Source organism: Rhipicephalus microplus, chromosome X (assembly GCF_043290135.1).
Source record: "Rhipicephalus microplus isolate Deutch F79 chromosome X, USDA_Rmic, whole genome shotgun sequence".
NCBI lineage: Eukaryota > Metazoa > Arthropoda > Arachnida > Ixodida > Ixodidae > Rhipicephalus > Rhipicephalus microplus.
Genome location: NC_134710.1, coordinates 207,257,370 through 207,278,815, shown reverse-complemented (window position 1 = coordinate 207,278,815; position 21,446 = coordinate 207,257,370). Strand labels below are relative to the sequence as shown.

General features: G+C 45.5%; 1 protein-coding gene across 1 annotated transcript in view; it reads left to right on the top strand.

The window, feature by feature from the left end:
* LOC142775169 (U-scoloptoxin(01)-Cw1a-like) overlaps positions 1-21,080 on the top strand; it is a 37,267-nt gene extending 16,187 nt beyond the window's left edge. Inside the window, exons 2-4 of the mRNA XM_075876512.1 lie at positions 7,547-7,643; positions 18,621-18,661; positions 20,670-21,080. Coding sequence (XP_075732627.1) covers positions 7,616-7,643; positions 18,621-18,661; positions 20,670-21,080 — 480 coding nt within the window. The 5' untranslated portion in view covers positions 7,547-7,615. The remainder of the gene's footprint in view (positions 1-7,546; positions 7,644-18,620; positions 18,662-20,669) is intronic.
* The last annotated feature ends 366 nt before the right edge of the window (positions 21,081-21,446 follow it).

The following is a 21,446-nucleotide window of genomic DNA, read 5'->3' as shown; positions in this document are numbered from 1 at the left end:
CATGTAGCCATGTTTCAGTGCCTGGAATTATATCAGCGGAGCATGCGTGACCTACTGAAAGCAACAAAGCAACTTTATTTATAATGCTACGGAAGTTAGCGAGAAGAATAGATAGGTTTTGAACTTTTGTTTTTCTAGGCTTGAATCGGACAGCTTGTCAATCCGTGATGGAAATTTTCGGAGGGTCTGCCTGAAATACTCTTGCGGAAACCGCGTCATAGTGGTATATGTGTCGTTTGAGCTTCAGTTTGTTATACCGTATGCTGTAGCGTTCATCCTTCTCTTTGTTCTGTTTAGCAAAATCGCGCAGCATTTTCCTTGCGAACTGTATTTTAGGGGAGAAATCTTCCTCGAGCCAGACTTTAGGTTCAGTGTTTTTGAGTTTATGCGCATTTCGAAGAAGGGAATCCTTCGTCTTGAAATTCAAGAAGTTTATTATCAGTGGGCGCGTAAAATCAGGACGAGGCTGCCCAATTCGATGCGCCCGTTCAATGTCACCGGGTTGCAAGTTTATTTTTAGTTTCGTGGAACAGAAATCTCTGACTAATTTTTCGCTAGCCTCATAGTCCTCTTTCTCCTCTTCCACTAGACCTTTAATTAGCAAGTTATTTCTAACAAGTTTATCCTAACTAAGTGGTTCCGCATGCCATAAATTCCATGAGACACCCATTACACCGGGAAGACTTGCCTGTGCAGAGTATGTGGTTGCTCGCCCGCTTTTAATCGTACCTAGCCTCGAAATGCGAGACGTTACTAAATAAAACATACAAAATAAAAGATAACGTGTTCACTCTGTTGTACATTCCATACTGTTAAGACGAAATGAGGCTGAGCCTTTTTAGATAAGTGTAATTAATAGGTGTCATGGATATGCGCTGCATTTTAACAAAATGTCGTTATACAGCTCGTTTCTCGAGAATTCCGGCGTTGGTGTCGGCGTCATTCGTTGGTTGTGAGCAAAAAGTGATCGTGATTGTGACCCACAAATTGGTAGGTATGTAAATAAAATATTATGATAAAAATTTTTGTGTCTGAATTAGGATTGAACTCAAGCCGCTTGTGCGCCAAACAGCCACGTGTCTGCTTGAAAGTACAATGAAAAATAACTTCATATGCTTGGAAACGCCGTAAAAACAACTTACCTGTGTTACAAACACACGCGTCATGTGTACAGGCTTCACAATCTAATCTGTAACTGCACTATGATATTTCTCAGTACAAGAGCACATTACCATCGGGCGTCAGAACATGCGATTACATAACGACTTTGTGGTTTAAAGCCGGCCTCCCATCCTTCCACAATGCACGCACGTTATTGCGCGTATTTCCTTAATAGCGCGTAGTGGGTGCATGGCAAGTTCGAAATGATTTCACGCGGATAATGGTTCTCACGCGCTGGTGGTTTAAACACGCTATCCATTACGCAAGACGCAACCAACTTTGAAAGCTTCAAAGACACACTATTATAATTGAAATGATAAAACAGGAAAGATTAGTGTTCTTATGGTAACACCGGCTAGTTCTGCTCACTTAGCAGGCAAAATATGTAGCACATAATAATAAGGACACAAAATGCAATACAATTAAACACCCGATATGAAAATATGGCACAGCCGAACATCACAGGGCAGTTTCTATACGTCCAATAGATTCATATTTACACAAACGCTGAATCACAAGTACAAATTGGAAAATTCAGTTCACATGTAGACGTTCAAGCTCAAGTATCCTGTACTACTTAACATACACAGGAAAAACACTAAGACGAATGATTACTCATAAAAACAAACAAACTATCATATTACACTTTTCTTTTAGTATGAACGTGACGGCGGCATCATGTATAGTAGGTCAATATTTTCATAACATTGGTAATTTTTTTTTTCAAAAAACCACTTCAAAGTACAGGTAGGCGGAAATGTTGTAGGCCCGTGTGCTCAGATTTGGGTGCACGTTAAAGAACCCCAGGTGGTCTACATTTCCGGAGCCCTCCACTACGGCGTCTCTCATAATCATATGGTGGTTTTGGGACGTTAAACCCCACATATCAGTCAATCAATCAAAGTACAAGCACTCTTCTCTGAAGACGTGCTGCTGGCCACATACCTAATATTTCCTTTACTGGGAAAGGCTTTTTATCGAAAATTGGCAAACTTGCTCGTAATACTTTTTGTTGTACTCATATTTCTCACACTCGAGAAGAAGGCGATGTACTACATCTTCGTCACTGTAGCCACCGGAGCACTCTGTACTAGACCCATGTTTTATTTTGTAGGCAGGACGTGTCGTGCAAATGCTGTTCCAAGCCGTAGGCGGTGCACAAAGACTTCAAATCTTCTATTATCTCTCAAATCTGATGGAATATATAGTTTTATGCAAGAGTCTGTTGCATATAAATCCAAACTTTTAGACTTTTCATCTAACCATTTCTCTTTGGTGAGGCCACAGGTTATCTGTCTCGGAAGTAGACAGATTTCATTGCGTGGAATCGGAAGACGGTCTCCAAGGTATTGCGTGGCCGATTCGCAGCCGCATTCACTGCAGTGTTTCCTGGAATGCTGCAGTGACCTGGTATCCAATCAAATACAATCGCGTGACTTTATTTTTTTACTTTTGCGCGTTTTTTAAGGTCGCATATAGTAAAGAAGAGTTTGAAACATTTTTTTTGTTGCTTTGCATCAATATTAGAGACCTGTAAAATGCTAAAAATGACCCATTATAGCACCTTTTGTTTACTGGTGTTTATAAAGTACAACGCCGATACAATTGCCAACAGTTCCGCAACTGTAGAAGACGTCTTTAGACATAATATATAATGTATGCTCTACAGGCAAGTGTATAATGACAAAAGCTGGACTGGAGGAATTCGCATAACAAGAACCATCTATACAACTGCATGTAGATATAGGGTGTAAATTTGGAATAGTGTCAGCTGTTCTTCAAATATCATGCATGTCCCTTTTAGATACTATTCCTTCGACAAACAACAGTATTCTTGGTCTTAGCAGCATCAAAGCAGGGAAATTAATATCTCCTCTGCCCAACTCCTAGCACGGTAATAATACTCTATGTTCATGAACCTTGTTGTACAGCCTAAATTGATTTTTTCGCTAAGTGCAAAGTTCAATGAACGCGTTTCAAGCTAAGTTAAAATTCAGTAGACATGTGCGTGAAGATTCGACCATTCGTACCATGGAAAATGTCGGATGACCAGCTTGAGCGATTATGATAGAACGCGTGCTTGCCTGTGGGACTCCTAGACACACACTTAGCCTCTTGTACCCTCTGAATACGCTTCTTGGTAAGTTGCTATAAACCTTTGAGAATATGTGCCGAATAATCTTTTCCTTTATCAGTGCGTTATGCACTTGCAATAGTGAAGATACTGTACCCCTCCATGTGTTGCCAGCGAGTTGATGGAGGACATTTATAACTATGTTGACCTGTTTTAGGGGCGAAGCTCCTTAGAGCGTGGCTCTGTCCATCCTCTGTCGTTGTCGTATGTCGCCACCAGGATGCGAGATGGGAGATGGCGGTACTTGAGTGTTCACTTGATGGACGCACGGACGGACGCAAGGACGGGTGGGCAGACTAGGAGACAGACGGACGGATAGACAGACGGGCGGAGCGGGTATGTGCCACAAGGGATGCGAGATGGCGGTACTTGGAGTGTTCACTAGATCGACGCACGGACGGACGGATGGACAAACAGACTAGAAGACGGACGGACAGATGAACGGACGCGCAGACGTACGGGCGGATGGACGCACGGATAGACGAACGGACGCATGAATGGACGCACGGATGGTCGCACGGACGGACGGAATCAAGAACGAATGGACCGATAGAAGCACGGACGGGCTGATGGACGCTTCGCCCTACTCATCATCATTCACTCCGTGGATATGCTTTGATTTTTTTAGTGCGCGCATGTGCTACGCCTGTGACAGCTGTCTGCCAAAAAGAAACGCCAACAAGCTAATTGTTCTTTCACCAACATCAACATTTGGCATTCCAGTGTAAGATTGAAATTATGCATCTGTCGTCTAGTGAAAGGTAACGCCACTGTCTTCACGTACGTGAAAACATGGCTGATTTCTCTATCCATCAGTATAACACGAAAGTGAAACGTGTCTTCACATATGTAGTTGAGCATATATTGTTGGGGTATTGTTTTGACACAAGGACAAAGGAACGAATCTACAGCAACAAATTGCAAAGTCGAGTGAACGGCAAGCATATCCACGAAACTTGCAGCGCTCACATCAAGCAAAAGCACGCACGAAATGAGCATACAAAGGACGAGCGCAGACTAACAACTGTCACAGGTTGACGCTGAAAGCGCGCTGTCCAAACAGAAAGAAGACGCACGGAACGAACGCACAAGTGTACACAAGCGTGAACTACTGTAACAATTGAACTATACTATCACTTCTTCATGTGTGAGCAGTGTGCCCCTTTCCTAAACACGGCCGCGGCAACGAGCGAAGTGACCTTTGTTCTCTCCCAAATCACGAGTATAATAAGCGCGCGTGCACGCAAGGGAGACTATGCTCAATGGAAGCGCGCGCTCCTCGAAACGCGAGATATGGCGATCTTTAGAGCGTGCTGTTATGCTTGGGAGTCCACCTCCAACTTCATTGCTTTTGCAAAGTATTCAATCTGGTATCATCTGATGCAAGCAGCGTAAAAAAACAGCGAGCGAGCCAGGCTGATGCAATCAACGGCCTCTATTGCGGTGTGTCTAACACATGGTCTAGCGCGACGTGCGGCAAGCCCCGTCACTCACCCACGGGTCTAATTCCATCCAGGGAACAGCGGCAGCTCCCGATTGGAGGCTTCCAACTACTGGCTGATGCAAGGAATCCCCAGGGCCTATAAAAGAACCAAGGGGCGCGAAAAGAGGGAGAGCGTCTAAAGAAATTCCGGCTCATCGTCGCACCTCAGCGCCAGCTCCTTAACCTGTCGGCCCCAGTGCCGAATATGTAACGCCTCTGTTTATACCGAACATAAATGTCGCCTTAACTCTCCTTAACCTGTCGGCTCCAGTGCTGAATTTGTAACGCCTTTGTTTATACGGTACATAAATGTTGACTTAACTCACCGTCGCCTTGTCCGCTCTGTCTATCAGCTCTGCGCAGATGTAGCCGTGAGCTGAGACACGCGTTATCCAACAGCGCCTAACGCCAGTCTTTCACGTTGTTTAGCTACTGAGGACGAAAAGGCGCTGAAGTTGTGAAGCTCTGAGGACCGCAAAACAGCATATTGTATATATAAATAGTTTGCCGTTGGCATTCTTGACAACGTACATTTCTTGCCTTGTTATATGAGGTAATTGCAGTCTAAATGACGAGAAAGAAAAAATGGATGAAATGGTAACTTAATGTGGGCAGGGACCACACCTGTGATCTTCGCACAGCGCGTCCGATTCTCTACCAACTGAGCTACTACAGCGGCTATCCCCCTGTTCAATTTATTGGTATATTTGTGAATTAAACGTGGAAGCGTCAGTCAGTGCAACCTGTTGCCATGGTGGCGAGTGTGGAACACTCTTCTTGCCCGTTCGGCCTCACGTAAGTTCAGAAATATTACTGAATTCATATGAATCTGCTACAACGTCGGAAGAGAACAGCGCTTCTAGACAGGTAACAGTGCACTTGAAGTTGTAAAAGAGCGCGTCTACTTAGGGCAGGCATTAACCGCAGAGCCGAACCACGAGATTTAAGTAACTCCAAGAATAAGAGTGGTGTGGAGCCTATTCCGCGAGGATTCTGTATGAATGGTACATTGCCACTATCTCTCAAGAGGAGGGTATGCAACAGCTGCATCTTACCAGCACTTACCTACGGAGCAGAAATCTGGAAGAATACAAAGAGGGTTCAAGTTGAGGACGACGCAGCGAACAAGGAAAAGAAAAATGATAGGTGTAACTCTAAGCGTCAAGAAGAGAGCAGAGTGTATCTGGGAACAAACGGGTGTAAGAACATCATAGTCAAAATCAAGAAGAATAAATGATCATGGGCTGAACACGTAGCGCAAAGGCAACATAATCGTTGGTCATTATGGATCACTGACTGGATTCCCAAAGAAGGCAAGCGGATGAGGGGAGACAGAAAGAAGTTGGGTGGGCAGAGGAGAATAGTAAGTTGGCGGGTGTAAAGTGAAGCAGCAAGCACAAGACCGAGTTGACTAGCGAAACAAGGATATGAGGCTGGTTATTATTATTATAATTATAATTATTATTATTATTATTATTATTATTATTATTATTATTATTATTATTATTATTATTATTATTATTATTATTATTATTATTATTATTATTATTATTATTATTATTATTATTATTATTATTATTATTATTATTATTATTATTATTATTATTATTATTATTATTATTCGAACAAGCCCACAGCAGTGCGTGACCAAATAACACGACGATTACTGTGGCGGTTGTTGTGGAGGTGGGGCTGATGATGATGATGAGGAGGAGGGGGAGCCCCGCCGTGGTGGTCTAGTGGCTAAGGTACTCGGCTGCTGACCCGCAGGTCGCGGGTTCGATTCCCGGCTGCGGCGGCTGCATTTCCGATGGAGGCGGAAATGTTGTAGGCCCGTGTACTCAGATTTGGGTGCACGTTAAAGAACCCCAGGTGGTCAAAATTTCCGGAGCCCTCCACTACGGCGTCTCTCATAATCAAATGGTGGTTTTGGGACGTTAAACCCCACAAATCAATCGATGAGGAGGAGGAGGAGGATGAAGGAATTTGGGAATACCGACAAATTACGAGATTGTGTTACGTCATTTGGCGCTAAGCCCGCCAACTCAGCGTCCTCTGACGCGGACCCTCGTTTTTTTACAAGGTCCGACTGCCTCCATTAGCATTGGTAGAAATAGGTCTCAAATGGTTTCCGGGTCTTTCAATGCATAATTTCTTTCATGGTTCCTTTTACTGATGCTCTTCTCACGATCCGTCGTCGCCATCCTCTCTGATTTCCCTCATTCTCTCCTTGAGATCATCAGCTAGAAATTACCATTTGCCTATCATGTTGTGACGGCAACCATGATGGCCTTCTTGTGATGGGCTTCAGATTATTGTCGCTGCTGCGTGTTTTTTTTTTCACACGACTTCATAATTTACCAGGTCACTTCTTTCAATTTTACGTTGTTTATCTATAGAAAAGACAGTGGCACATACCTAACCAGGTGATTTCTGCATTTATGCTATCAACTAAACAAATTTAAATAATAATAATAATATATTATTATTATTATTATTATTATTATTATTATTATTATTATTATTATTATTATTATTATTATTATTATTATTATTATTATTATTATTATTATTATTATTATTATTATTATTATTAATGAGTTCTCTTCGCGCTTTTTTTGTTTTCACGTTAAATCCAAAAAAAGAATAGGATTTTTCATTCTTTGACGAATACCCAGTTGGTTAACGATATAAACCAGTCGTCCGGAATATGTTAAAGGAGCTGTTCTTACATTGTATGAATAAAAGCTCTCAATTTAAACTTGCAGCTAATTCTTTCCACCAGCACAACCGGTCGCTTTCCTGGGCTCCACCAAAACACCCACGCTAATAGAAACATGGAAGCGTTGGCGGGTTACCTCTGCGGTAAGTTCACTTTCAATGCACATACAGACTAATTTTTTTACGAACTGCTAGTTTCAACCAGTTTTTAATCCAGGCTTCAAACCCATTTGTACTCCGCTGCATATGGTCGGTACGCGAGATAAAACGTCATTACAAGAATTCTCAGTCATGCAGTATATAGCCAAGCTGTATTCCAAGAAAAACGACGCTGCAATGACTTTTAACCGCGAAGTATTTCTTAGCAAACTTCAGCTACTTTGACTCTATCTATCTATCTACCTATCTATCAATCTTTCATCCACCTATGACATTTAACTCTCCAGGCCGTTTCGATAATGGTATCTATACCAACATTGGTATAAACGTTGTGCTAATTTTAATGTGCCATATCAACCTTCCTCATTCATATTTCGGATATCATTGATTCCCACCGTACATGGGGTCTGCTATTTTTTTTCTTTTGTGGTGCTGTTCCGCGCCATCTTCTCCGGACGTATATCTTTCATGTAATGCCAGCCAGTTATCTTGCATCGACTTGAGCAAGTGTGGCTAGCTTACAGCGAAGCTGGCAGTGCACTACCTAGACACACGAAAACGTTCGGACCTTCAACCGCTGTGTACATAGAAGGCAGTGAAGCTGAGACTATGTCGGGTTCAATATATAGTCAATATTAAATGTGAAGCATTTCTTAGCAAACTTCAGCGAGTTTAAGCGTATCTATCTTTCTAGCCACCTACTACTTTTAGCTCTCCTGGCCGTTTCAATAATGGTATCGATACCAAACTTGGTATGGCATAACGTGACTGTATGAAGAACAACATCTTTGACTAGTTATTATGTCCGGTGTTGTCGTCGGCCCATAGACGTACGCGTAGGTCGCGGTAGTCCAAAAATCTCAGACAGCCTCGAACGGTTAAAAACAAGTTTATTCCTATTCGGATAGAGGCGGCGGCCGAACTGCCGGGGGAAACGACGGTGGCTCGTTTGCGCCGAGCGGGGAAAGAGGAGGAGTCAACATCTGGAAGCAGTTTCAGCATCCGGTCCTTCACGCGTTCGGAGGCTCGCTCGTGACACAGGGGTGCTTGGAACACAACATCTCCTCCCTCCTTAGATTGTCGCTTGGAAGCGATCTGGGGGCCGCCGTGGGAGCGTGGACGCTCTGGACGCACTAGGAAGAGAAGCCTCCGCTCGCTGGGTGTCGTTTCTCTTGTGTTCAGGGCCGGCGGGCGGCAGTGCCGATTCATCTGGTGCGAGATGCCAGGCTAAATTGAACGAAGCTTCCGTCGAGGTGGCTGCTTGAATGGGAGGTTCCCTTGGCAAATTACCTGAACGGCGTAGCTGATTAAGGTGGCGGCGTGTGGCCTTTCCACCAATGTCGACGAGCCATGACCGCAAACCTATGCGTTTGAGTGCCGTCGCTTCAACCCAGCCGGACTTTCTGTGGAACTGGCGGGCGTATATGCGCTGTCCACTTTCAATTCTCTTGCTATGCGGGAGCTTTTCTTCCTCCGACGGTGCTTTCGCTGAGGGCTCCGGGACAATTGCTGTCAGCTGGGTTCTCATTTCTCGTCCGAACATCAATTGCGCTGGCGTTTGATCAGTAGTGCTTTGAACAGTGTTGTGCTGTCTGAAGAGAAAGCGCGCGATGCGGCGTTGCATTGTCCCAGTCTGGTCTTTAGTAAGGGCGCGCTTTAGCTCAGCCACGTAGCGCTCGGCTTGTTCGTTCGTAGCCGGGTGGTAAGGAGCTGATGTAACAGATGAGACGCCGTTGTCGCTGTAAATCTTGAGAATCTCCGTGGACACAAACGGAGTGCCGTTGTCCGAGACCACCTTGCGCGGTAGGCCAAACGTTGCAAACAACGACCGCAGAGGGTCGATACCTGCTGCCGATGTCGTTGTAGCCATTTGTTTTACCTCCAGTCATTTGGTGTATGTGTCTACAACCACCAGGAACGAACACCCTTCGATAGGTCCAGCAAAATCAATGTGCAGGGTGTGCCAAGGCGTGTCTGGTCTTCCCATTCAGGAATAGGGGCTCTTGGCGGGCTTCTGTGGTTGCATTGGCAAGGCTGGCAATCGTGAACTGTTAATTCTATATCATGGTCGATACCAGGCCACCACATATAACTTCTGGCGCACTTTTTCATGGCAACAATGCCTCGATGACCTGCATGGACAAGCGACATGGCCTGTTCGCGAAGTGCCGCTGGGATTACAACTCTTGATCCCAAGGTGACGCAACCGCGATGAGTGCTCAACTCCGCAGCTCGCTTGCGGTAAGCGTTGAAGTGTTCACCCTTTAGCTTCTGCACGTTGCCTTCTTGTATAGCTGCGTAGACTTCCTTCAAGACAGTGCACACCTGCGTTGATGCTGCTACCGTGTCAGCTGTTAGCGGAGGGTTCGGCAGCGCCTTGAACATGAGTATATCACCCGGCGGGGGTGGTTCATCTATTGTGGTGTCTAGCGGCAGGCGGCTCAGTGCGTCGGCGTTCTGGTGTTTCTTCCCAGTGCGATGTACGAGTTCGTAATCGTACGCCGACATCTTGATGCACCATCGTGTCATTCGCGGTGACAGTGTCTGTGGCATTGGCTTCTGGGACCCATAATACCCAATAAGGGCCGGTGATCTGTTATGAAAGTCACTTTTCTGCCGGTAATGTACTGCCGAAAGTGATCTGCTGCGTAGACGATGGCAAGTCCCTCTTTATCTAGCTGGGAATAATTCCTCTCTGCCTGCGATAGGGTGCGCGAAGCAAAAGCGATCGGGGCTTCCCGTCTCTGGTCGTCAACTTGGGAGAGGACTGCTCCCACTCCGTATGGTGATGCGTCACAGGCTAGCAGTAGGGGTCTCCTTTCGTCGTAGTGTCGCAGAACAGTAGACTTGCGAAGTAATTGCTTAAGGGCAACAAATAACTCTTGGTGGCGTGGCGACCAAGTCCATGGGACTTCTTTCTGCAGGAGCTGATATAGATCGTTGGCCACTGTAGCTCGATGTTCTAAGAACCAGTCGTAGAACGTCAATAGCCCCAAAAACAACTGCAGCTCTTGCTTGTTAGTAGGTGCTCGTGCTTCGGTGATTGCACGCACTTTGTCTTCAGTGGGATGGATACCCTGCGCGTCAATTTGATGTCCAAGAAACTTCACTTCAGGCACCGCAAAAACACATTTTTCTTTACTGATGCGCAAATTAGCATTTGCTAACCCTTCCAGAATGAGCTACAAGCGTTCTGTGTGCTCTTCATTGGAGGCGCCACCGACAATAACATCGTCCAAGTAGACGCAAACACCTGGGATCCCGCTAAGTGTAGACTCCATAAATTTCTGGAAGATTGCTGGCCCTGCAGATATTCCGAATGGTAGCCTTTTAACTTTGTAAAGACCCTTAATAGTGTTTATCGTGAGCAGTTCAGACGTTGATTCGCTCACCCTCAGCTGCTGGTAGGCTTGTGTCAAGTCCAAGGTGCTGAAAATTTTTCCACCACGAAGCGTGCTAAAAACCTCTTCCGGTGTCGGCAGTGGGTAGGAAGATGCTTTTGTCGCCAGGTTGACAGTGCTCCGGTAGTCTCCGCAGAGGCGTAGGGTACCGTTCTTCTTTCGGACGACAACGAGTGCTGTAGCGCATTCCGAATGTTGCGTCGGTTCGATGATCCCTTGTTCCTGCAGTCGGTCGAGCTCATTTTCGACTGACGTTCGTAGGGCGAAAGGCACCGACCTAGCTTTCAAAAATTTCGGCGTCGCATCCTCCCGCAGCTCCAGTGTGACTGGAGGTCCGTTGTTCTCTGGTATTTCTTCGGAGAAAACCGCTTTGTACTTATCTTGAAGCTGCTCCACTGACAGATAACTGGGTGTGTGGTGAACTCCGCCAATGACTACTCCAAGGGGGGTGAACTAATTTCATCCTAAAAGGCTTGATCTAGAACCGTGGACGACTAGCAAGGGGAGCTGATGGGTCTGCCCGTTGTAGTACACGTCTACGTTGGCACAGCCCAGCAGTGGAAGGGAATGTCCGAACCACGTTCTCAGCTGCGTGTCGTCTTGCTGGAGAGCTGGCGCGTTCTCACGCCAAGTAGCGCGAAAAGTGTCCTGGCTGATGAGCGTACATGCTGCTCCGGAATCCACCTCAAACCTGATAGGGCACTGGTGTACCATAATTTCAGTTGTAATCTTCGGTCTCGTTCCGAGGTTCACAACGGCGTTTAAGTCATATAGATCCGATGACGTTAGTGCTGTTCGGCTTGTATCTTGCGTCTGGCCCTTCTGTGCGTCGACATTGTTGTTCCGTTGCACTGAAGTCTTCGGTCCGAGCTGTTCGCGCTTCGAGATGCATGCCCTTTCAATGTGTCCCAGTTTTTGGCAAAAATTGCAGGTCGCTGTCTTGTATCGACATACCTGGGGATCGTGCATGTCGTCGCATCGCCAACAGCGCTGTGTCTTTCTGCTTGATTTCGCCTTAGACGTGGAATAACCTGACTGCTGACTGGTGTGATGCACCGGCTCGACGTTCCGTCGAATATCCCTCTGCTGGTGACCGGCGCTCTCCGCTCGTTGGGCGATGTCGTAGGCTTTGGAGAAGGTGAGACCCGTCTCCGCGAACAGGCGTTGTTGTAGGCCTGTGTCACGCAGTGCGCACACAAAACGGTCACGCAACATAACGTCCAAGGGGAGCATAGTGGTGTTAGCAGGTGTGGCAGTCGATCCTCCCTCCTGCGCAGTAGCTGCAGTTGTCGCGGTCAACGTCCCGAAATTGCAGTCAGCAGCGAGCTTTTTGAGAGCCGCTACGTATTCGGCCACTTTTTCGCCTTCCAGTTGGTCTCGCCGTTGGAAGCGGGCTCGACAGTAGACCTCCGATGGCCTTGGGTCATAGCGCTCTTGTAGCGCTGCTACGATGTCGTCGTAGTCAACGGCTGCTGGAGTGCGTGGCTGAATCAGGGCACAGACTGTGTCGTATGTCTGCTCCCCACACAGCGTTAGCAGGTTGGCCCTCTTCATTGCTGCATCAGTGATGTTGTTAGCCTCGAAGTAAAATTGCAGGCGTCCAAACCACGATGACCATGATGAGCCGTTGAATTCGGGTAGCCGATTTGGGAGCCCGTGCGTAGCCATAGCTGGTAGCTTGCCAATATCGTTGCGTCGCGTTGGTCCAAATCCACTTCCTCGTCGCCACTGTTATGTCCGGTGTTGTCGTCGGCCCATAGACGTACGCGTAGGTCGCGGTAGTCCAAAAAGCTCAGACAGCCTCGAACGGTTAAAAACAAGTTTATTCCTATTCGGATGGAGGCGGCGGCCGAACTGCCGGGGGAAACGACGGTGGCTCGTTTGCGCCGAGCGGGGGAAGGGGAGGAATCAACATCTGGAAGAAGTTTCAGCATCCGGTCCTTCGCGGGTTCGGAGGCTCACTCGTGACACAGGGGTGCTTGGAACACAACACTAGTCATAACATAAAAATCGTGACATGTATGTTACGAATGTCATGATTTACATTTGATGGACCTGCAGCTACTGCGGTGGCTTCGTTCACATGGCATGTTGCAAAACTGGTATGGTATGGCATGATTGCATGGCGACCACAAGCGACACACCCTAACATGAAAGTCATGACATGCGTGTGATGTAACAACATGACTATATGCCACGCTCATGATGTGCTCGCAGCCATTTCGCTAGCGTCACATAGACCAAATTTGGTATTACGGTACGTGAATGGATGACGAAGGTATGCAAACATGGTAATCATCGCAAGTCGTGTCATGTAACAACATGACTACATGCCACGCTCATGATGCGCTGGCGGCTGTTTCGCTAGTGTCATATATACCAAATTTGGTATTACGGGACGTGAATGAATGACGAAGGTATGATACTGGTGCAAACATGATAAACATGAGATCCGTGTCATGTAAGAACATGACTACATGCTACTCTCATGATGCTCTCACGGCTATTTCGCTAGCTTCACATGTACCAAACTCGGCATTACGTGACGCGAACGGACGACATCGGTAAATGACATATACAAACATGGTAATCACGACATGCGTGTCATGTAGCAACATGACTACATGCCACACTCATATGTGCTTGCGGCTGTTTCACTAGCTTCACACATGCCAAATTTGGTATTACGTGACGTCGATGAATGACGAAGGTATCTGACTGGTGCAAACATGATAATCATGAGATGTGTGTCATGTGAGAACATGACTACATGCCGCAGTCAAGGCACCACTACATTTCGTTGTGACGCGGTGCGCGTGATCGTCGGCGTTCATTTCGTCGCGTCACGCTGGCGTTGCGACGCGAGGCGCTGGTCCTGCCTTATACTTGCAGGCGCGCGCCGCGCTGCGTTGCTTTGAAGCATGCGCGTTTCAGCGTGTCCGGCGTCCCTCCATCACGAAAACAGGGAGGTGGCCCCGCCGCGGTGGTCTAGTAGCTAAGGTACTCGGCTGCTGGCCCGCAGGTAGCGAAATAGTCTTTATTGGAAATACGATAGTCTTTAATGGGGTACTTCGACGCAAAAATCATCGCCAATGGCTGTTAGACGGCTTAGTATTAGTGATTTTCGGGCTTAGTCCGGGATTTTTCGAGAGAAGAGAAAGCCATTTTTAGCGAATTTTGTTAATGGTGAATTCCAGGCCACGTGCTGTGCTATAATATTGGGCTCGCGTGTTGTCGGGAACCTCTACTACCGAGAGGCAATGTTCTCTGACCATGCTCAATACATGTTGCAGGGCCCTTTTAAAAATATTTGACTGTCTATTCTTGTATCTCTATTCCTGTAATTGTGTTCCGGAATATTTTTATTGTATTTTTGCAAAATATTTTTTGAAATATCACGTTATGTCTGTTACAAGTGTATTGGAGTATCTGTAATTTGAGGCTTGCAGCACGTGTATTTCAGTATTTGTATTTTCAGAATACTTATGAGTATCTCGGCCCAGCCCCCATTTTTGCGCATTCGTAGACGTTCCCCGAAATATATAGGCTCAATTCTTCATTGTCGGAGCTTCATACGAACAGCATCATTGATAATGTGGCAGGAGCATAACCATGGGATATTACAGCGGGCCCATGCCCTCCCCCCCCCCTGTCCCCAAAATTTTTTCGACATGGCATAGAGCAAAAAATTAAGGAGGTGGCCCCTCCGCGAAAAGAAATTTCTAGCTACGCACCAGCATTGTTCCTCTTGTGGATAACAACTTCCTCTGCTCCAATGGAATTCCATGCGACACTCTCAAGGAAAAAACAAACAGGAGACTTGTTTCGTCTGCGTCTTCAGCATCTGCGCGTCGACACAGAGCAAAGGTATTTAGCTCAGCCGAAGGACCTAGAAGCCTGGGTTTGTGTTCACACAGATAGTCTTTGAAGATTGCCTTTGTGTAGGTGAAAATCATTCGATGCATTTTTTCGATTATTCATCTGTCACTTTCTATGTTTTTGCGCGCATGGCATTAACTGTGTAGAACCTGATCAGTTCTGTCTGAGTAGCCATGCGCAATTTCAAAAACTTTTCAACTGGCCGACTTGTCCCTAATATCTCACATATTGGAGCTTTCATGACAAAACAATTTATCTTTGTGTTGACAGAGCGTACAATCTAGGCAATCAGAAGTCAAGCATCAACTTTAAACATGTCCAATCGTCATTTGGAAGAGCGGCAAACAAGCGCCTACTGCGACGTGCTTCAGGAGAAAGGCGCCGCAGCGCCGCCTAGTGGTTTCCGCGCAAACGGCCTCCCCGGGGGGACCGCTCTCGTCCCACTACCCCTATCTAGGACAGTATGGTTATAGTAAAATATATTGCTCCATAGAAATGTACAGTCAGCCAAATATATAACTATCGTGCATTGGTGGCACTTTTTTCTGTGTAACTTTGCCATACGACTGAATTAAGTTTCAAAAAAAGTTGTCGACAAGTGTATTCCCACAAAGCTTATGTCCATGAAGCAATTTTTTTTAACTTCGTTAAGAGAAAAAAGTCGGCGCTGCGCACAATAGTTAGAGTTCTGGCTGACTGTGCATATATGTCGGCGTTAGTAGTACGAATAAAAGTGGCACTTCCTTCGCATGAAGTAATGATCCCATATTTCTCAGCGCATATTTACCAACTTTTGTGCGTGCTCATAAAACCACGCACGCAGTTTCTGGGTCACTAAGATTTTGGACCAACATGGCTTTCTACCCACACTTTGTCACAGAAATGACATGTACTGCTACTCGGCACGCCCAGCCATGGTGGTCTAGTGGATAAAGTAATAGGCTGCTGACCCGCAGATCACGGGATCGAATCATGGCTGCGGCGGCTGCACTTTCGATGGAGGCGAAAATGATGTAGGCCCGTGTGCTCAGCTTTTGGTGCACGGTCAAGAACCCCAGGTGGTCGAAATTTCGGGAGCCCTCCACTATGGCGTCTCTCGTAATCATATGGTGGTTTTGGGACGGCCGCGTATATGCAGAGTGGCGTTTTCGGTGACTTGATTTGGCTCTTGTGTCGAGAGAGTAGTGACGACGGCACAAGCCTTCGACGACACAGGCTCATCAACCTTGGGCGCAAACGCAAGCAACGCGGTACAACTACAGGGAAGCTGTATAGAGCCACGTCGTCTCATTATAATGGCTTGTAATTTCCAAAAAATTGTAAAGCTAAAAATCAACGGTGTTAAGCATACTTACAGAAACTCCTGCAAAAGCAGGACAGCGACCGCCTACAAAAGTCGCTGAAAGGGCTACCAGCATCGCTATTCATTCTCAGCGTTGCTGGACAAAAAGACACAACCGTGTGCAGAGCCTTTTAGATAAAAAAATACTGCCTATAAAATGACTAGTTGTTTTTGGAAGTAACTACTGCAGCTTCAAACACTCCGAAGGGTAAGCTGTCTGTTGCGCCGGAAAAAACTGGGTGCAAACAAAATAAGTCGTCGGTCCCTTTTACGCTCATTCGTTAATATTACTCAAGTCTGTTCTCACCATTGCTACGCAGATATAAACAGTCAATCACATGTGGCCCACACCCGCATACTTGTGGCACACACTACCCGCGGGTATGTGTAACACGTTTGGCGGAAAGGGTTTGACGATGTACGAGACGAGGCTGGGACATTATTCATGCCATGACCAGCGAGTCATATTTGTCAAACTGTCTGACACTCTCATTCTAATTTTGATTTGCCCGAAGGTAAGAAGGGTATCCCGAGACCACCCAGTTGCTGACAACTACATAGATAGATAGATAGATAGATAGATAGATAGATAGATAGATAGATAGATAGATAGATAGATAGATAGATAGATAGATAGATAGATAGATAGATAGATAGATAGATAGATAGATAGATAGATAGATAGATAGATAGATAGATAGATAGATAGATAGATAGATAGATAGATAGATAGATAGATAGATAGATAGATAGATAGATAGATAGATAGATAGATAGATAGATAGATAGATAGATAGATAGATAGATAGATAGATACTCAAAGTGCCTGAAGTACGTAAAGAAATGCTTCGAATTCAATAACAATTCGGTAGAGATTACGGCCAACTAAAGCTAAACTGGCGTGTACCAGCGCCAGAATGCTTGACATGGCGTTCCCTTGGGGCCATGTGCAAGCGGTACATGGATATTCAGAAGTATGTCTGGATTTATCCAGAGATTAAATTTCATTTTTGTCTTTTGTGAAATGTCATTTTGATTGCTTATTTGATGCCATTTTTGTTTTTGTTTTATTACCAAGAATGACCTTGGCAGACATTAGTTTAAGAAGAAAACTTCTTATCCAGTGTCCTATCGTCCGTTATATCGACCCTGTTGCGAAACCCTCAAAACACAGTGGACGTTGGGAAAGTTTAATTGCCTTGGCGGCCTGCGCAAGAAGTCAGCGCAGTAAAGGCGACGAAAGATGAACCAAAAAAGGTCAACGAACCGGACAATCTCGGCGTTGCGCCAGGCCATCTTCGGGCTGCTCTAGAGAAAAATGTACCAACATAGCGTTGCCCTGGGAGAGTCAAGTTTAAAGAATAAAGGTTGTCCGGCAGCTCCTAATGAGTTTTGGAAGGTCCGTTGCCTACATCTCGTTATTCCCACTACAGGAGCGCACCTCGTGATGAACTGCGCGGAAAAATTCAGAATAATCTCGCCAGTCATTACGGCTACGTTGCTTTCGACTCGATCAGCCTTAACTCTAGCTGACAGCGAACCGTGCAGTCTTTTTTTTATGTACCTATCCTGGGATTTCAGTTTAACATTGAACCCACACAAAAAGCATGGAATCGTCAAGACGAAACTAAAAGACTCCATAAATAAATAAGAATTAAGAGCTAGATGTCAAACTCGTACTTCATCGTGCGCCTCCACTCAACATTAGGTTCGAAATGATCGTTATTTGCAGCTGAATGGGGCCGCTCCTGATTGAAGTGCATTGAAGGATCAGATGTCATTTCTAATTCAGCTTCATTTTTCATAAACAGATCTTAATTCAACGCAACCCCCCGCCTTTTCTTTTCTTTTTTTTTCTTTTTTTGTGGGGGATGGTACGGTGGTGATTACTGTAGAGAGAAGGTGGTGTAGTTTTTTATTATTTCTCAATGTTGTCCTATTTCCAATCCCTACGTATTTTCGTTCGCATGGAATGGTTTGAATCCAAATACCAATATACGTAGCTCAGGAAACAAAAGTGGATCTCACTCCGACTCATTCAAAAAGTATACCTTGCACTTTGGACTCGCTCAGACTGAGACTCACCAAATGTTTTATAAGCCGTACTCACTCGGACTCACGCTAACAGAAATTTTCTTCAACCGGACTCACTCAGGCTCAAACTTACAGATCGATCTCAGTATGAGTGAGTACGACTCAATCGACTCATGAGTGAGTTTGCTGACTAATGCCATCATGATCCGCCAATACTTGCCACTCTTGTTTGTCTGTTTCTTTGATTGTTTTTCGCTCTTTATTTTCTTCTTACGAGTTTCCTCTCGCTACTCTTGCTTATTTCAGTGGGCGCCTTTGTGATGCTCGCTGCTGTAGCTGATACAAAGGTAAGGTCCACAACTTGCATTTCTCCGCCTTCGCTGTATACTGCCACGTGCAGTTACGGTCTAAAATCATGGCGTAACATTCACTACGTAACACAAACAGCCAATAGCGCAGCAACAGCATAAGGAAGCGGAAGTTCCGAGAAGTTGGGGTGGGGCTGTCAAGCAGGAGGCTTATATTTCGGCACGCCAGGCAGTCATCAACGCCTGCCGTGGCATGCTATCATGCGGTCGCTTGGTACTCTGTTTTGCGCTCGCTTGTGTCTCGCCTGAAGCTTGAAATGCATGTTGAAAACAGCATGAACAATGTTTCGAGTAAAGCGACAAAAAACAATGCATTATTTGAGAACAATCGCTAATGGTCCCTGCGCTTCGTCGTACACACTTTCATTAGGTTTGTTGCTGTGTCGCGCTGTTAACCTCCAAAATAGGTTTGTTTCTCTGCCACAGCAGCCGCATACTGACGAGAGTGAACAGCAAGAACGTACGTTTGCTTAGATACAGCAACACATTAAGTAATGAGCAGTGGTCAAAAATTTTCTAGTGTGATCATTTCAAGGCTTGGCACGCAAGACACCTTATTTACATTATTACGTTATGCTGTTCTCGGGCGATTCTTCTCGGAAATATTGCCACGTGTGTTTGTTATTTACATTTATTTTGCATTCCATTTTCGCCCACAAAGCCTGTTTGGAATGCTGAGTGCAAACTGCGCCTGATTGTTCTAGAAGGTTCACGATTAATTGTAGATCGTTCTGTTACGGTTGCGGGCGAGACGCAAGCCATCGAGGTTATTCCAGAGTTTGCGCAAACACCAGCGATAAGGCTGGAATAGTGAACGGGTCATGTATAAAAAATACCGACCTGCTTCACCGCTTGTCAGTTGATCGACTGCCGACGCTCTGTTCGCCGCTGTCAGTGCCAGCGTCTTGCTCTAATCTGACTTTTATTTTACATGGCCAAAACGGCCGCCCAATGAACAGTTTAACCTGAACATTCAGTATGCTTCCTTCGTCTGCGTCACGGCCCTGTCATAATATGATGTTTTAAACCCTGCAAGTGTCATTTGCGTCGGACGCAAGCGCCTATCTGTGGACAGCAATTTCGCCGCTGTGTCAAGCCCCACGCACGGTAAGAAAAACGCATGCAGTGCCGACGCTCGAAAATATCTCTCGGCTTAAACTACCACCGCAGCTATTTGGAGTTCTTGTGTGCTAACTCATTCATCGCTGTGCTTAGCTTCACGTTTTCTTCACAGTGATTTCGGGGCTTCGTTTCACTACAAGAACCAATTTTATGTGGCAGCATTATTTACTTCAATGTTCAGGATATATCAAAATATCCATTATTATATACGCATAATCTCAAGTTTTTTGTAGCAGGAAGTGCCATTCTACCAAATAGTCCAGATTATCTGCAGAAGGCCTCACTTGTACGATAAACCGGGGCATAGTTAGTGAACTTAAAGAGCCCTAATTTCATTTTAATACTATCAGGCACATGTTTTTATCGTGAAGTCTACGCCAAGCTGTAATGAAGTATGGAGTGAGAGCCATTAGGAGAAATGCTTTATTAGTACCGTTTTCTTTGAGTACGGGGTGTAAACGACGAATATATTGATGTCCTGCATCTCAAAATTCCACTGCAAATATTCACTCGGACCCGAGTTTTCCCATTATATCTTGTATCATCGCAGCTGTACTATCTCAAAATAAAAGTTATAATACGTGGTTCCAGGTGTTCTGGACTTGCAGTATATGGAACAATTTATCTACGTTACGAGTACGTGCTGTCCAGAACAAAAACTGGCTTGTTTAAAACTGCGCGATGAATCCTTACTTTAGCTGGACAGTGAAGAAACGCACTTCTACGGGCTATGCGTGTTTCCAGCGCATAAGACCCCGACAACATTTCGCCTTTTTTTCAAGCAAGAATAATCTAGCTTCAGTGCATTATGATTACTGTGAAGTCTAGGCTATATAAATAGGGGCGTGGCTTGCCCGCTTCGCAGGGGAAGCGACTTGCCTACGAGCTAGCGGACGGTGCCGACTTGGTCGTGGGGCGGCCGGTGGCAAAGACCTTCAGGTGCCGGCGAAACGGCTACTTTGCGGATGTTTTCAACTACTGCCGAGTGTACCACGTGTGCCACCAGGTGCGCCACGCTGACGGCTCCTCCGAGATGCAGCACTTCAGCTTCTTTTGCGGCAACCAAACCATATTCAATCAGCTGAGCCTTACTTGCACGTATCCAGAGGACGCTGTTCCTTGTCGTCAAGCGCCAAATTTTTTCTATCTCAACGATCGCATCGGAATCGAGAACGCGCTCTTACACACCGATACCGACATCGGCCTTGGCAGCGCTGCCGCCTTCGGTGCCAGGCGTTCCGGCGGCAGTCGAAAGCCATCGGGAGTTTTTGGATAGCCTCCGGTGCTGTCGGCTAATATATATATATATATATATATATATATATATATATATATATATATATATATATATATATATGCTTAGAGACATGCCATTTTTCTTTATGCCTAGTATGACGAATACTGTGGTTAACATTCGAATCAGCCAGCGAAAATCTAACCGAATTATTAAACATTAGGTAGGAGTTGCAGGTTAGAATTATGCGATAATTGTATAAAAGCAACACAGGTAGAATATCAAAATTGATAAACAGATCTTACGTAGAAAATAAGCGTGGAAAATTGAAAATGGAGCAAACAGCTCTTTTTTTTTTGTAGCAAATGCAATTTCGTTGAGTTTTTCTTTGTAATCGTGCCCTAAAGA